Source organism: Lemur catta, chromosome 2 (genome assembly GCF_020740605.2).
Source record: "Lemur catta isolate mLemCat1 chromosome 2, mLemCat1.pri, whole genome shotgun sequence".
Classification (NCBI taxonomy): domain Eukaryota; kingdom Metazoa; phylum Chordata; class Mammalia; order Primates; family Lemuridae; genus Lemur; species Lemur catta.
The window spans coordinates 70,401,200-70,418,808 of NC_059129.1; the positions used below are offsets into that span (position 1 = coordinate 70,401,200).

Here is a 17,609-nt window from a genome sequence, read left to right on the forward strand (position 1 = left end):
AGACCTCGTCTCAATTAAAAAAAAAAAGAAAGAAAAAAAGAAAAACCTCTCGACAAAGGTGGAAAAGAAAAAAAAACACTTTCATTATTGACTGAACTTTAAACCAGAATGCAATGTGTATTATAGGAAACCCACTATGAGATTTGGAAAGACAGAAGGAAACCTCACCCTTTTATGTAGCCAAGCAAATACACCCTGTCTCATGTGTTTCCTCAAGAGGAGACTTGACAGTACTATTTGTCACACCTGGTTCATCCTAAATTCACTTGGTAATTAGGGGTGACCATATTGTTAGTTAATTGGCTTTATTCAAAGGAAAAATAAGCTTCTTATAGCTTTATAACTGGAGATAATTCTGAGACTTGAAGCAGGGCTCAAGTGGCTGCTGAATTTAGGCTCCTACCATTCCATAGAACCTGAGAGAGGAGTGCTATCTTCCTTCATGTTTACCTTGCAAAGGGAGACATTCCTGGATCTTTCAGCCGGTAGTAGGCTATTTAACTTTGAAAGATTTACATGCATTTGAAAGAGGGAAAGAATTTACAATTACTAGTTTTCCAACGTATAAATAAATACACTAAGAAAAGGGAGAGAGGAACAAAATCGGGGAAAAAGGGAAGCTCTTCCCTTATTTTCAAAAGGAAACATTAAGCCTATTATTTTAATTTGTATTTATCCTCACACTACACATACTCATACACACATACACCTACCCAAAGATAGAGAAGAAAAATACAGTAGTTGCAGGAAGCTTTAGTACCAACAGAAATTTTGTGTACATTCTTGGAAGGGGGATGATGAACTTTTAGAATTCATGTTTAATGACTGAAAATATAGGCAAGAAACAGGATTCATCCCTCAAATCTTTCTGAAATTAAAAAAATTGAGACTATCTCTGCTATGTGTTTCTAAACGTAATATCCATTGTTCATGTCTTCAAGTACATATGAGTAAATATATTGCGGACACTTGGTGTCAGATTTGTAGTTGGGCATGGCCACAAGCCCTTGAGAAATATGTGCACAGTGCCTGCTGCCTGCCCTGCTAAACTTATCCTCTTCCTACTCAAGTCCCTTCCAGCTCTTACTGCATGCTTTTCTGCTAGTCAGTGTCTCTTCCTCACTAGCTTTTGCAAATACAAATCAGCTAGAACTCTCTAATCCACTTAGTTTTTCATGGCTAGAAGCTGCAGCAGTGCTGAATGGCATCAAGAAATTAACCTAACTACAGAAGATTTTCTGCTCTAATGTGGCTATATAATGCAGACTGACTTTATAACCTTTATGGGTTACACATAGTAAAATTCATTTGACCTTCTAAGTAGCCTTCACATTCTACACACTGTGAGCTATTGCCAGAATCAGGTTGTGTTTAAGAAAGCACTCATCCATTTGTACTTGTACTGTGTGAGGTGTCATGATTTTGGAAAAAATACTTGAGCCATGGAGGCAGATAGCCCTGTAGGTAGGTAGGTAGATAGGTAGGTAAGGCAGATGGATGGATGGATAGATGGATAGAAGGATGGACAGATAGATAGATAGATACTGCCTCAGTCACCAGGAAAGATAAAATATGGCCTTAGGTATATTGTTTAACCGCCTTAGGCTTCTGCTGCTTCTTGTCTAAAATATGGATAATAGACCCATAGGTTTGTTTTATATTTGTAAATGTAAAGTACCTGCACTAGACCTGTTATTGTAATCCTAAAATTATTGCTAATACTATTCATACAGTGATTATTATAATTATTAAAAATAAATGTTTCTCTCAAGATATTTATTTATTATTCAGAGAATTTGATAGTTTGTAAATATCCTCATGATGATGATAATAATTGATTTTTCTTCCTGTGTTGCTCTTATAGGTGCTAAGCTAAAAATGTAAAGAGCCCAATTTCAGTGTTTGTTTTATGTTATATTTAAGTGATGGAAAGAATTCATCAAAAGTAAAGTCATTATATTTCTGATTAGACAATCCATTAGATATTTCGAGTTGCCTTGGATTTATGGGGGATTTATCACCACATCATATTGGGCAGTAGCAGAAATTTCTTCAGATAAAATAGAACTCATTGTGACCTCATTATTCAGGTTTTCAAATTCTAGTTATATTTTCCATTATGTGTATAGACTTTTTATTCCATCTAACTTTTGCTTGTATTTCTAGATTTATCCAGGCTCGATAGAGTTAATGCAGGTGATTGAAGATTTTATACACATTGTTGGAATGGGAATGATGGACTTTCAGAATTCATACTTAATGACTGGAAATGTAGGTAAGAAATAGGATTTTTTCCCAAAACCTTTCTGAAATTAAAAAAAAAATTGCAAGTATGTGCACCACACATATCCAAGTGTAACACCCATTGTTCATATTTTAGGTATATGTGAGTAAATATATTATGGATACTTGGTATCTGATATTTAGATGGGTCCAACCACATGTTCATTACATACATATGTACACACATACATATACACATATGTGTATATACACACATATATATTTGTATTCATCTTCATGCATTTGTATGAATGCCTATAGGCCTACTTGAGTATATCTGCAAATGTATACATAAAGGATAATATATACTTCTTTTTCCATTTGCCAAATGCTCATTGCTATCTAATCTAATTTTCAATATATATGTACTAGTGATTTTCAAAAAAATTGAGTCTTCATTATCTTCCATATATTGTTCATGAGGACACTGAGTTATTTTCTCACTGGGTGTGTTCCAAGCAGGTGTTGGATCTGCATGTTTGTAGAGCATTTCAGAATTCCTTCAATGGTGGCGCTATTGCTGCCACTGCAATTTTATTGAATACCTTCCAATAAAAAGTGGGTCTTTCAAGTCCCTTTGTAGTGGATTCCATCATGCAACGAACATTGTATTAATCAAATGACACATTTTTCCTTGTACTTAAAAATTGACAAGGGCAAAGAAATAGTTTTCTTAATTATACACATTGAATTGATAAAGGTTTATGGTTTTCTCATTTCTTTAAAGCTTCCTCTCGTCTTAGTGTGATTCAGAAAGATTTTCTTTGATTTGTCATGCTGTAACAGTCTTCACATAAAAACCACTGAACTATAGATAGTAATGCGTTAAATAAATATATTTTACCCCATATTCTTATTCACAGATGTTTAAGCTTCAGTTTTTGGAGTGGGAAGAGCCCTTCTTTGGTGGGTGAATTAACTAGAAAGATTCAACATGTACAGAACATAATTTTTTTATGATTAGGGCTTTTAGTGGTTCATTTTACACTTGATTTCTTCTGAAGGTCCTTAAGTCCTACAGGGACTCATTGGATTCTCAGCTATCTTCTACCAGGGTGACTGCAGATTTCGATGAATTGTAAGCTAACTACTGGTAATATTCTTCAGTTGAGGATGAAGTGGAGTCCTCAAAAGTCTGGAGACATTTTGGTGCCCACATACCCTCTTCATGTAGCACAAGACCCTACCAGTTAGATTGATGCCTTAATGCACCTTCTGAACCAGCTGGAGAGCCCTGACTTTTCTCCAGAGAGGGTATCCAGCAGCTTGTGCTAGTTCTGTAATGGGGTGAGCTATCCCTTCCTATGAACAATAAAACTAAAAAGAAACCAAAAGTGGTATCTTTGTTGAAGGATGAAATCAGAGAAAATCCAAATTAAATGTCTATTATAAAAATGGCTTAGGCAAGGTGTGATGGCTCATGCTTGTAATCCCAGCACTTTGGAAGGCTGAGGCAGGAAAATCCCTGTAGGCCAGCAGTTCAAGAACAGCCTGGGCAACATATCGTGACCTCATCTCTACAAAAAAATTTTTAAAAAATTGCCAGGCACTGTGGCACATGCCTGCAGTCCCAACTACTTCAGAAGCTGAGCCAGGAAGATTGCTTGAGCCCTGGAGTTTGAGGTTGCTGTGAGCTATGATAATGCCACCGCACTCTAGCCTGGGCAACAGGGAGAGTACTTGTCTGGAAAAACAAAGAAAAAAATGGTGGGGAAGAAAAAGGAAAGAAAGTCTGGACAAGGTGGGTTAGGAGTTTTAGGGCACGTGGAAGGAAGAATCTAGAGAGATTTGGGGGATGCTAGCCATTAAAGCTGGAATAATTGTCCTAAGGACCATGTGACTTCAGTGATGGATGGGGAAGGAGTTTTGAAGGATGCTATGCCAGACTGGAAAATTGGCAAAGTAATTTACAAGTAAAACTGGGATAGAAAAACAAAGAACTATTGTTTTCTTGTCCTTTTTGTAAATGTTAACATCTAATTCTAAAAGTCATTGCTAATTAAAAGTATTGTCAGGTCACTACATGGCATTTATTCAGAATGTATTTTGAGAAAAACTATTTTAAAAAGCCAATCTCAGAGTCTAGTGAATTTAAATTTGGATTTAAAGTAGGTTGTTTCAGAATAACAGCTTATCAATTCTCTGTAGCACTTGTGTTATTTGTTATATAAATTTTAAAAATGTCCATAAATTGTGATCATTTATTCATCTGCACCTTTCTTTTGACATATTAAGATTGTATATCTGAAAATTTTGTGTATTAATTTTTTGCAATAAGATTATGTTATCTAAGTTTGCCTTCTTTTAATATCATTCAACTTTAAGAATAACTCATTAACTTTAAGCATAACTCAAAGCAGTTTAATGCTGCAAATAAAGTCAATGTCATTCTATATTGTCTTCAATCTTACATAAGGCCTTTGATCATTTATGTAGCACCAATTATCCATATTAAAAAGTTATATTCTATGTATAAAAATCCCAAACATTATTAGGCTGAATATCCAAAAGATATCTTTTTTTATTATTGATTTCCTCAAATACTAGCCCAGAGACTGACATTGTGTGACTCTAGTCACAATGGTGACTGGAACTGAAGGCTATATTCCATAATATTTAGAAGTTTTCTAAAAGTGCATTCACTAGTTTCAAATTAAGTGATATGAATAATAATCACTATTAATACTCTCCATGTTATCATATTTGATACTATATGTAAAACATAATTATATCGTTTTGTTGATATTTCCAATGTTTTTGAGCGAGAACATGCATTGAGAATATTTTATAGTAGAAAATTGTAAAACGTGTGAGTTGGCACTAACTTGTCTTACATCAAAAGTCCAAATTTAATTATCCAACATCATGCTCATGATACTGAACACAGACATGTATGCAAGAATGCATGGATACTTGTGAGAAATGAATAGAGACTAGTTAACTAAAAATGGTTTCCTATTACTTATGGCCATTTTCTTCAGAGTATGTTGGATTAAGACTACTTAAAGAACTTCAAAAGATCATAATGTATTTTAGAGAGATTATAAATTATTTTTTCATAGAGCCTATGTGGGTAACAACTTCAGTTTTCTGGACTATAGATAATAAATTCCTGAAGAAAGAAAGAAAGTTGAATGGCCAAAAATAAATGTCCAAAGGACCATACAATTTAATAAGAGAGTCTCAGAACCTTATTAATAGCTTATTTCAACTTTTAGTTTTAATATTTCTGTTTTCTAGTTACTGGATTAGACAGAATGGGTTGGAAGCAGAGACAGTGCTACTAGAGGCACATATATGGAAAACAGAATAGATGAAATGCTAGAAAATAAGGAAAAAGAAGAACTGAAAGAAGGCGGCAGAGTCTGGAGTCTATATTGTGGGAATCAATGACTCCTCATGCCTTATTTTTGAGAGTATTACTTCTAAGACTGAAGACAATAATTTATGTTTAAAATCTTGGCCTTAATTCATGAAGGTAACAGTTTCTATAATCTGATTAAGATGGCAGGAGAAAGGGTTGTATATTTTAGAAAGATTTTTTTCAAAAATAGTTCAAATGAAAAGGCTTGAAGTTTCTTTTATCTGAAAAATGTCTCCACCTGTATCAGCTTTTGATAAATGAAATGCTTTTATATGATAAAAAAATCTGTGAACATTTTGGTATGTATGCATGCATGTACATTTTTATAGTCAGCATGTCCATAGCTTTGATCTATTTCTTAAAAGATTTATGATCTCAAAAAGTTTAATACAGATTTGGAAAAAAAGTAGTTCTACAAACAAAGGTGGTAAGCCAATGCATTTATAAAATAATCAAGCTTCAATAGAATATTTATTTTTCATATTCACATATACATGTCACATTTAAAACAGACACATGAAAATCAATAATACACGAGCTAATGAGCACTTACTAAGACTGCTAAATAGTTTATACAAAATTGATATGATACAAAGAGACTTCAATTGTCAGTATGTTTTTTTTATTGTAAAATTATATTCTAAATATGATCCATAGGTAAGAGATTTTTGCTTTGGGGAAAAATGTGACTTTTTCAATATATCAGTAATATTTTTAAAAATTATTATTATCAATTACATCTTTATATTATTTAATTTAAGAGGGTTTTTTGATGTTTTTTTAAGAGACAGAGTCTTGCTGTATTGCTCAGGTTAGAGTGTAGTGGTATGATCATTGCTCACTACAACCTTGAATTCTTGGGCTCAAATGATTCTCCTGACTCAGCCTCTGAGTAGCTGGGACTACAGGGGCCCACCACAATGCCCAGCTATTTCTTTCTTTCTTTTTTTTTTTTTTTTTTGGAGAGATGGCATCTTGCTGCATTCTCCAGGCCCTTGCTCTGGAACTCCTGGCCTTAAGTGATCTTCTGGCCTTGGCCTCCCAAAGTGCTGAGATTACAGATGTAAACTACCACACCTGACCTAACATGAGTTATTTTTAAAAAGTTATTTGTCTTCACTGAAAATATCCTTTGAGGAATTATTTAAACTTGCTTTCTGTACTTTCTCTCCAAACATTTTCTTTCCAGTCCCTTGCATTCCAATGTTTCTCATGTCATTTTTCTGAAACTCCTATTGGAAAAGCCTTCTGGAAACTCTTAATTGCCAGATTAAACCTCCTCCCATTTTTCATCCTTCACATCCTCTGTGCCTTGCTAACCACTCTTTCTTTCTTGAAACTGTCCATTCCTTTAACATTTTTATATTCACTACAGTATAAAATAAAATTAAAAGACTTAGAAATATTTGGATTTTTTTTGTGGCAATAACATAAAATAAAGAGCATAAAGCAATGACAAAGACAGATGTACATTCCCTAAGGCCCAGCTGTTTGCAGTTCCAAAGACAATAGAGTCTATGAGATCTGACGTGATTAGGATGATCTACCAAGTGAATGGATTCTCCATTGTTTTAACAATTTGTCTAAAGTTGCAGTGGAGTATTTTATATTTTATTTTCAGTTATGTATTTTCTACAATAAATTCATGTAACATCTTATATTTGCAGTTTTCATTGATAAGAATAGCCTATTCTTTAGAAATTAATTATTTCCACTTTGGACTTAGAACTGGAAGTGCATTCGTTGAACTGAGTTCAAGGAAGGTTAGTGATGTGTTGTATGTTACTAGCCCATTAATTTTAATGTAAAGTTAAAAACAAAAAGAATTTATCTCTTCCTATAAGCAAAGCCTTTGCTAAGTGATTCCGATCATTAAAATAAATGACTGATCTTCTAGCCTGCAAGAAGATTTCAGCCCAGTTGTAGACATAAAAGAATTACTAAATAAATAAATACGAAGTACACTTTGGTGTGTGGCATATAGACCATATATTAGTGATTTATTCCAGAAGTGGTTCCGTGTAAGGATCAAAAAAAATGTCTTAGAGAAGGAAGCATTTAATGTAGAATTTGAAGGATGGCTGGATTGTTGACAATTCAGCATGAAGCAAATAGATGATTATAATCCAGAACATTCTTTTAGCAAAGATGGTATAGAGCTGTCAAAGTGGAGATTGTGTTTAGGGGATAAGTGGTCTATTTTGATAAAAACACATATATAGAGAAGTAAAGGAAGTGAAGTAAAATTGGAAACACATATTGAGACACGGTTCTGAATTCTAAAGATAAATAGAGAGTCACTGAAAGCTGACCTGATGAAAGTTGTGCTTTGGTAGGACACGTGTTAGAGCCAAAACCAGAATTTATTGAAATTCGGAAAGACTATAAACGTAGTTAGTCTGAGTATAGTTAGAAGGCTTTTTACAGTAATCCGTGCAGGAGATAATGAAGACAGGAATTAGGGGTAGTAAGAATAGAAACCAAAATGTGGGTATGAATTTGAGATTCTGAGACTAGAACTGATAGGATTCCATAACTGACTGGAGTGTGGCAGATAATGCAGGGATTGAGATCTTATTTATTCTACAAACATTTGATAGTATCTTTCACATATTAATACTTAGACAAGTATAGTCCCTATGAAAAAAATAAAATAAGATCTTGCATTTTGTTTCAGAAGTCAAATCTGTAAATACACACTTGGTGATCAAGTTGATAAAAGTGACAGTTGAAGCCATAACAGGTTTGTCAATTATCAATACAGTAATAAGAGAGAAGAGACCTACAGTGGTGATACCTACATTAAAAACAAAGAATCAGGGCAGGTGTCCGAGTAAGAATGGTTATAGGTAGTAGGTATAAGGAGTTCCAGGAGCTCCAGGACAGGGCTGTATAAAATCAGTGTCATATAATTAACAGGAGGGAGAGAACATTTCAAAAGGAATACTTAGGCTGGGCAGGGTGGCTCATGCTTGTCATCCTAGCACTCTTGGGAGGCCGAGGCAGGAGGATCGCTTGAGCTCAGGAGTTCAAGACCAGTCTGAGCAACAGTGAGACCCCATCTCTAGTAAAAATAGAAAAAATTAGCTGGGCAACTAAAAATAGAAACAAACAAAAAAAATTAGCCAGACGTGGTGGGGAGGGCCTGTATTTCTGGCTACTCAGGAGGCTGAGGCAGGAGGATTTCTTGAGCCCAGGAGTTTGAGGTTGCTGTGAGCTAGGCTGATGCCATGACACTCTAGCCCGGGCAACAGAGTGAGACTCTGTCTCAAAACAAAACAAAACAAAAGACAAAAGCAATAATTAATACCAATTGCTAAAAAAGGTCAGTGTATTAGAGTTAAGAAAAATCTTATGTGATTATCGATGGTATAACATGAAAATTCTCAAGGAAAAGTACAGACACAGTGAACAGGATCTAAATTTCCATCAGTGGGTTACACTCTTAGCATTTTGATGTAGTTATCTCCACGGATTTACTTTGCACAGATGAACGTTGCTACACCCATTTACAGCTACTTCACAACTGTTCCTTGGAAATTACTTGAAGGTGAAAATATCAAATACAAAGGGAATATTTTTTAGACTAATAATATCTCCAAATACAGAATGTTATAATTATTATTTATAAGGAATTTCAAAAATTGTTCTTATATATAAACCCCAAGAGATATAAGATTCTTGAAAATATAGCTTTAGTTCCTCTTCAGTAATCCAATAAGGCCAGTGCTTTGAGAACATTAAAATTAAGATATTTTTCTTTGCCACACTAGATATCACTGTCTTTTTTGGCTTAGAAATATGAAACATTAGAATAAACATTCATACTTGATATTTTCTGAAATTGAGTCCAAATTCAGTCTGAATAATGGAATAGGACAATTTTAAGATCTCCTTTCTCTCTCTACAATGCCTTTTCATCAACATCAAATGTGTGTCATTTCTTGCATTCACTGGTAAACTTAATCATTTTTTGGTAGAGTATCTTATTCTTCACTTGAGAAATCAACTTTCAGTCTGATGATATCATCATAGAATGGAGTGTCTTCTCTTTCTAGGTTTATTTTCCTTCCTGTCACTGCTTAGTTTTGTAATTCACACATCTCCATCTCACTTTTAGTCGGTTGACACCAAGCCCCCGAAATACACAATTTAACATCATTTTTATTTGTAGCACCTGACGTCAGTTCTGTCAGCTAGACTGGAACTTAAAAATGTTACTAATAGGTCCTGCCTTTGCCTTCCGGCTCTTTGCCCCTCCTGCTAGACACTTGAAGCAACTGGAGGTCAGAAAGAAAAAAATCTAAAAATACCTATTTCTTTGTTGTACTAGCATAATAGTTTTCTTGAGAAAATAAATAGTTCAAACGGACTTGGAATGATGTGCAGCGTTGAGTTCTTTGATTATTTCTCATTTAATAAGAATTATCTCATGGTTTTTACCATGATCCACTTATTCCAAATGGCTGGGTATGGAAGCCTTGAGGAGGTTGTGGTGAAGGCCATGCCAGCCCCTCCTAAGGGCAGGCAAGACAAACTACTCAGGGATATGGATGGGCCTTCTTCTACCCAATTGAGACCCCCAGGCTAAGGCGCTCCCTAATGTTAGTATGATAGACTGGTAATGATTCGTGGATTTAATTGGCTTTCTGAGGTCTCTGATATTCATTCACTAAATATATGCCATGTTCTGTTCTAGGTTCTGAGGATTCCTCAGTGAACAAATTAGATGAACCTCTTGTTCTTGTGGAACTTATGTTTTACTGTAGAGAGACAGATGTCAAGCAAATGCCATCTAACATGGCCGATGGTTGTAATTGCTATGAATAGAAATAAAGCAATCCAACAGGGTAAGGGGGCAGAGAGTCAAGAGAGGAGTGTCATTTCAGGGAGAATGGTCAGGGAAGACGTCACGTCAGCAAAGTGAAATCTGAATGTAGACCTGAGCCTTTAGAGAATGAGGTGCAGTGATATGTAGGACAGAACACTTCCACAGAAGGAGCTGTAAGTCCATATATGCACCATGTGCTTCAGATATCAGAGGAACTGGAGGGAGCCAGTGGTGCTGGAGTGGCTGAGGGAGTAGATGAAGACAAAGATGGAGTGGGAAGCGAGACTGTGAATGGCATTTGAGGTCTTAGCAGGATGCAAAACCATCATTGGAGGGTCTGAGCAGAAGAAAGGCATAGAGTCATGTGTTGCTTATCGACGGAGATGTGTCCTGAGAAATGCATCTTTAGGCAATTTTGTTGTGCAAACATAACAGACTGCACTTAACAAACCTAGACGGAATAGCCTAGTACACACGTAGGCTATACGGTATAGCCTATTCCTCCTAAGCTCCAAACCTGTACAGCATGTTACTGTACCAAATACTGTAGGCAACTGTAACGCAACTATACGTATTCATGTATCTAAACCTATCTAATCATAGAAAACATACAGTAAAAATGTGGTATAAAAGATAAAAAATGGTATACTCGTAGAGGACACTTACCATGAATGGAGCTTGCAAGACTGGAAGTTGTTCTGGGTGAGTCAGTGAGTGATCGGTGAGTAAATGTGGAGCCCTCAAGATTACTGTGCATTGCTGCAGACTTTATAAATGCTGTACACTTACGCCACACTGAGTCTATAAAAATGTTTTTTCTTTCTTCAATAATAAACTACCTTATTTTTCTGCTACTTTTTAATTATTTTTAATTTTTTCACTCTTTTTAATAACATAGAACACAAGCACATTGTACAGCTGTATAAAAATATTTTCTTTATATCTTTATTGTATAAGTCTTTTCCATTTTAATATTTTTTATATATTTTTTTTTTTACTTTTTAAACTTTTTTGTTAAAGAAAAAAAAAAACTAGACACAAACACACACATTAGCCTAGGCCTACAGAGTTAGGATCATCAATATCACTGTCTTCCACCTTCACATCTTGTCCCACTTACTGGAAGGTCTTTGGGGGCAATAACATGAATGGAGCTGTCATCTCCTATGATAACAATGCCTTCTTCTGGAACGCCTCCCAAAGGACCTGCCTAAGGCTGTTGTACAGTTAACTTTTTAAAAATTTTTTAATAAGCAGGACACTCAAAAATAACAATAAAATGTATTGTATAGTAAATAAGACGCGATAGGGATTTCTCAGCTGCATTATAATTTTATGAGATCACCATCATATTGATGGTTTGTTTTTGACCAAAACATCATTACGTAGTACATGACTGTAATCTTATTTATGTTTTAAAGGGAACATTCTGACTATGTGGTGGAGAATAATAGGCTAGGGGGCCTGAGTGACTACAGAGAGACCAATGCAGTGTTTATTGCAAGAGGCTAGAGGCTAGAGAGAACACAGAGGTTAGGACCAGGCGACACTGGAAATATTAACAGTGAGAAGAGGTCAGATGGTGGAAATATTTTGACAGTTGACCTGTCAGAGTTTATTAATGGTTAGCAATAGGGCATGGAAGAAAGAGAGGGTTCAAGGAAATATTTCCACTGCATCTTTAAGAATCCAACTACAGAAGTAAGATTTATGTCAAAAATTTACTTTGGTGACCATGTAGATGTCTCTAAAGTTTAGAGTTAAAAGCAAGCTTTTTTTAAAAAAAAATATATATATATACATATATATATATTTTTTCTTCCCTAAGTTCAAGAAAAATCCTTACTCCTGCAATGTAAGTCCATTTCATTTTTACTGCTCTGAGGGAGATTCAGCAGTTTTATCCTTAGAAGCCATTAGCATCCTGTCATCATCCCACCATCCAAATCTTTGGGCAAAAGCCAGCATGAAATTGATCATTAAAATGACTTTGTAAAGCTGTAACTCAGAGTGAGCTGCCAGCTAACAGATGAAGTGAACCCTACTTTCCCTTCCATTTTTGTGTCTTTTTTTTTTCTCTTCATAAAGTCATGGAGGCTCAAGAATAGAAGAATTCTTAAGGTTCAATCAAGTCCAACAAGAAACTAGCCAGCTCCGTTCAACTTTTTAAAACTATTTTTTATTCTTTAAATAAAAGTTTAAAGAATTAGAATCTATAAAAAAGTTTATTATCCAAGTTGGAAAGACTTTTGCAAAGCATCTTTATCTCTACAGCTTAAAAAATGTAATTTGTAATAGTACTACTAATATAGTTACAACCTTGGACCGTAATATAGAAAACACTGATTGCATTATGGTGCTTCAGATTATCCGTAGGCTTGTATTCTCTTAGAAGTTAACTGGGATGAAAAGAATTAAATAGTATTTCCAGCTTTATCTAATCTATTTTATATAGCCATACTCAAGGACACAATTATTCATGGAGTCATTATTAAACGATGCTTCTTATACCTGAAAAATTGAAAACATTCTTGATAGTTATTCTTTCTTCATTTGAGTAATCCAAATAACCTAAAATGTCTCTATATTATGCCTATATTATGCTAATTTCTAGCTCCAATCTTAACTTCTGAATTCTTTTCGGAAGTGCCATTTGAATACAATATATAGAAAAATGTTTTTGTTTGTTTCTCCTTTCGTTCCTCAGGATTTTCAAGGAAAGTTTTGGTAAAGCATCCCTTATATGACATAGCAGTCCCCAGTTTAATGTTTCCACAGATGTTCATGGTAGTATTTACTCCTAACAACCTTGCTGCCTGAGTGAGAAGGGCACCCACACAATTTGTCCTACATCAGTGCTTCCCATTCAGAGTGGCTGCATTTTGCATCTTAGTAATTGAAAGTTAAAGATTTGATTCGTTATCTTGCTCGGCCATCCACACTCTAACCTACTTCTGCGATATAATGAACTTCAGTGTAGGTTTTTTTTCTTTTAATGTGACTCTAGGGAAATCATACTCACATATTCCAGATTTCTACATCAAGGTAAAATAACTCCTAACCATTGTTTTCTTTTGTAGTAATATTCTTCATATGTACTTACTTCATTGAGAAATTTAAAATTGCTTTTCTGGCTAATCACACATTTTTATCTTTCATAAATCTTTTATAACATATCTTAGCCAATGAAAATTTTGTGAACTTGTTTGTTGTTCCTTCAGTCTCCACTGATTCAGTAATTGCCTAGTGGAGAATGCATAGATAGAGGACCAAATCTTTAGTTCTAAGGCCCATCATCTCGTTTGGATTTTATATTTACTGGGAAAATGCTATTGGTCTAAAGAAACTGAAGGAGGTCACACAAACCTCAATTGGAAACATAAGATATTTAGAATACACAATAATATGCAGCAGCATTGGGAACATGAGTAGGAAAAGCAGAAGAAAATTCGACTTCTACGATACCTTTGCATACATATGAGAAAAGAGTTTAAGGCCTAGCAGATGAAATGCGTATAACAGAGATAGTGATGGTGAAGGAACATGCTTCTTGGTGCACTGGACATGGATAGAGAAAGCTGTCCTCAAATAGAAAACTGTAACTTCAAAAATTAAGATTTCTGGTAAGGATATGGGCTGAGAATTACTGAGTTTCTCATATGTTGACACACAGACCTAGCCACAAACATTTTGGGCTTGACTTTTCTTTATTCTCTTTAAATCATCTGAGTTTCTGCAAAGAAATTTTTGATGACCTCTGTATCCTAGGGAAGCTATGAAGAGAAGCTTTGCATAAAGGGGTTGGTGCTTTGCCTCAGGTAGATCTGGCAGAGGACTTTAGGGAAAGGGTTTTCGAGATGGGATTGAACAAAAGGACCATCTGGGGAACTAAATGGCTTTCTATTTCCCTGGAGACCTTATATCTAAAAGATCTGGGAATGACTTCATTCTTCTGTTTGAGATAAATTCCTTTAGAATCCGGTAGATTCATACTTAAAGCATAAGTAGAAAGATAAGATAAGTTGCCTTTAGAGGCAACTGAAAACAAATTTTAAACTTTATAAAATATTACTTCTGGTCTTTATTGGTTTATGCAAGGTAATAAGGATTTGAAATTAGTAAAATTGGCATACTATATGCCTTCTTTCCAGTTTTGCTCTTCAAATTAGAAGGACGTTACTGTGAGTTTGTGTGAATATGATAAACAATCCCAATTTAACTGTTTCTATGGCAATAATTGCTTATCTCTATGGAAATAGTGGTCTGCCTATATAACAATAACCAGTGAAGAGAAAAGACACACTGACTGCCTTTTAAATTTCTTTCTTTTTTTTTTTTTTTTGTTCTATTTTCATGGCTTCACCTTTTCAGAAGTCTTATTTTATTTGGTTATGCCAAGAAATCTGGGCTACATAATTCCTTTTCTCCATTGTTTGCTTTATTGACTTCTAAATAAATTGGTTCTCATCTGACTATGAAAACTAAAAAAATATGACTCAGATTAAAGATTGTGCTCTTATGTCAATGTAAGCAGAGATACCATTCTGTACCTTTTAAAATACACTGGCTTTGGAGCTAGACACATCTGGCTGCAAAGCTTGACAGCACCATGGCTAACTGACTTTCTCCAAGTTATTTCTTCTCAAAATTCCTCAGTTTTCTCCTTTTCTAAAGGCAATTATACCTGTAGAGTTGTTGACAAGATTAAAGACAACATACATATAGCACTTACAAACACAAGACCATATGGGATCTGCTACTGATTTGGTGTGTGACTTTGGTTAGGCCACTCGGTCTCCTCTGGTCACACTCTACTCCTCTAGGGAAATTCTAAAGTTCCTAACTAAACCTAGTACCCTACACTTTTTAAAAAATCTGAATATTCCACTTATTGTGTACATCACAAAGAAGACCAGGATCCCAGACTTCTAAGCAGATATTATGACCGATCTAGAAAACCATGTGTGATGTCTGTCTGTTTTAAAAGGAGTGTATTACAGAATTGCCTTCTGGGTGTAATGACAATTCAGGCCCACAAATATTTCAGTGGTACTTGGCAGTTTGCTACCTTAAAAAGCCACTCTTGTCTTCCATGTATTTATTTGTCATTAGTAAGATCTTAGCTCTCTTAAATGATTTATACAAAGAAATCTTTTCTGCTTTAATTTTATAATTTCTCCTTAATATGTAATCCATCACCTCGTGGTCTGCAAGATTTTATTAATTATCTCTATAGATGTATCCAATAATTCTGTAGCATTGGTACATTCTCTGGACTTCATAAAATAATTTGTTCATTTTTGTGTTTAAAGTTTTCTGTACAGTCCAAAATATTTTTGTGCTTTTGTAACCTACTTAAAATTTCACTGAAGAGTTTTAACTTTAAACATGTAAATAATTTCTACATTGGCTAGTTTAATGTGTTTTCTTTAATTTTATCTTCTGCAGTATATATATGTATTTATGTATTATTTTCTCAAATATTTATTAGTATTTGAACCAGAAATGCAGCTGTGTTAGATATCATTAAAATTCATCCTATGGGCTTAGGGGAAAATTAGATTTTTTTCAAAGTTACATTAAAGAATGAAGATTTTTTTTTTATAAAAGTTAAACTGAATTGAGAATCCTACAATAATAATATTTAAAGTGTGTGTAATTTAATATACTGGACAGGATTGTATTCAAGGCATAGTTGATGACTACAAAATAGAATATTATAATTGTAGGGACTGAACAGTTTGTAAGAGAATGATTTATCTTGGCTAATAGGCTATATTCCCAAATATATATTCTGAAATTCAAATAAAACCTGATCCATTAGTTCTATATCTGGATTCTCAGTCCTGTTACATTGGTCTATGTCTCTGTCTTGTTCCAGTACCATGCTGTTTTTGTTACTGTAGCCTTGTAGTATAGCTTGAAGTCTGGTAGATTAATGCCTCCCAATTTGTTCTTTTTGCTTAAAGCCAATATATATAACCAAAGTGTTTATACCCCCATAATATTCTGAAATTAAAAAAAAAGAAAACACAGGGGAAAAATTAACACATCAACTCTATATTTGCAAAAATTATAATTAGTGTTTATGTTCTCTTTAACTACATGTAATTTACTGTAGTAAAACACTTAGTTTGATCTTAGAGTACATATTTGTGCAGAGGGAGGTGGGGAGAGTAAACTATTGCTTATTTTGGGGATTTATGGTTTTTGATTTGATAATCTCCAAAGACCAAAATCATTTTCTGAACTTTGGTTGTCTATTGCTTGAGAAGAAACAGAAATGTTTGCAAATATAGAGTTGATGCGTTAATTTTTTAAAATCTGTAGTTTGCTTATAATTCCTACTGTAAACTCACGAATCTCTATTATAGTACCTCCAGGATCTGAAGATTATTTTTGCTTCATAATGATCCAAAATTAATCTATAAAATGGGATTAAGTATATTTGGTTCACAGTGTATTGTGGGATCAAATGAGGTAATATGCTGCTACTAGCACTTAAATACTTAGAGAATGGTGTCTTCTGTTATTGCTATTTGTTCCTCCTCTTTATTCAAAATATTATATTTGTTTAAGAACACATTCCTCAGTTTTTCTTATTTTGAAAAACCATAGAACCCATGATTTCTCTTCAGTAAGATGAAGTGGCTAAAATTCTACAACTAAGCCAATACCTGATGGTTCAGTAATAATTAGCCAAAGACAAGTTGGTACGAAATGAAAGGATGCCATTGTGACTGGAGAGTAGCTGTCAATGGGAAAAGTCATGAGCTAACACTGAAGAGGAAGTCAAAGACCAGGTCAGGGACACAAACTGGAAAGGATTTTGTATTTTGTACAAGAGTAACAGGAAATCACTGGGAGTGACATGATTCAATTTATGCTTAAAACCTATTTTGACTGAGGTGTGGAGAGTGAATTGGAAAGGCACTAGAATGGAAGTGGGGAACATAGTGATGCTTTGATTTAGGAAGGATTCAATAGACTAATATGTGGCAGTCAAGGTGGGGATAAGGACACCACATTAATCTGTTTTAGAGGTGAAAGAGTAAGCACAGTGATGAACTGGATTCAGGGTATGTAGATATGGACATGCCAAGGATAACTTACTGATTTCTGGTTTGAGTA

The 17,609-nt window shown here is 34.5% G+C and overlaps 1 protein-coding gene across 2 annotated transcripts in view; it reads left to right on the forward strand.

Annotated features, from left to right (window-relative positions):
- ADGRB3 (adhesion G protein-coupled receptor B3) overlaps nucleotides 1–17,609 on the forward strand; it is a 673,565-nt gene that overhangs the window by 336,345 nt on the left and 319,611 nt on the right. For both annotated transcript variants that reach the window (XM_045543808.1, XM_045543807.1), the window contains one exon: nucleotides 2,167–2,275. In XM_045543808.1, coding sequence (XP_045399764.1) covers nucleotides 2,167–2,275 — 109 coding nt within the window. The remainder of the gene's footprint in view (nucleotides 1–2,166; nucleotides 2,276–17,609) is intronic.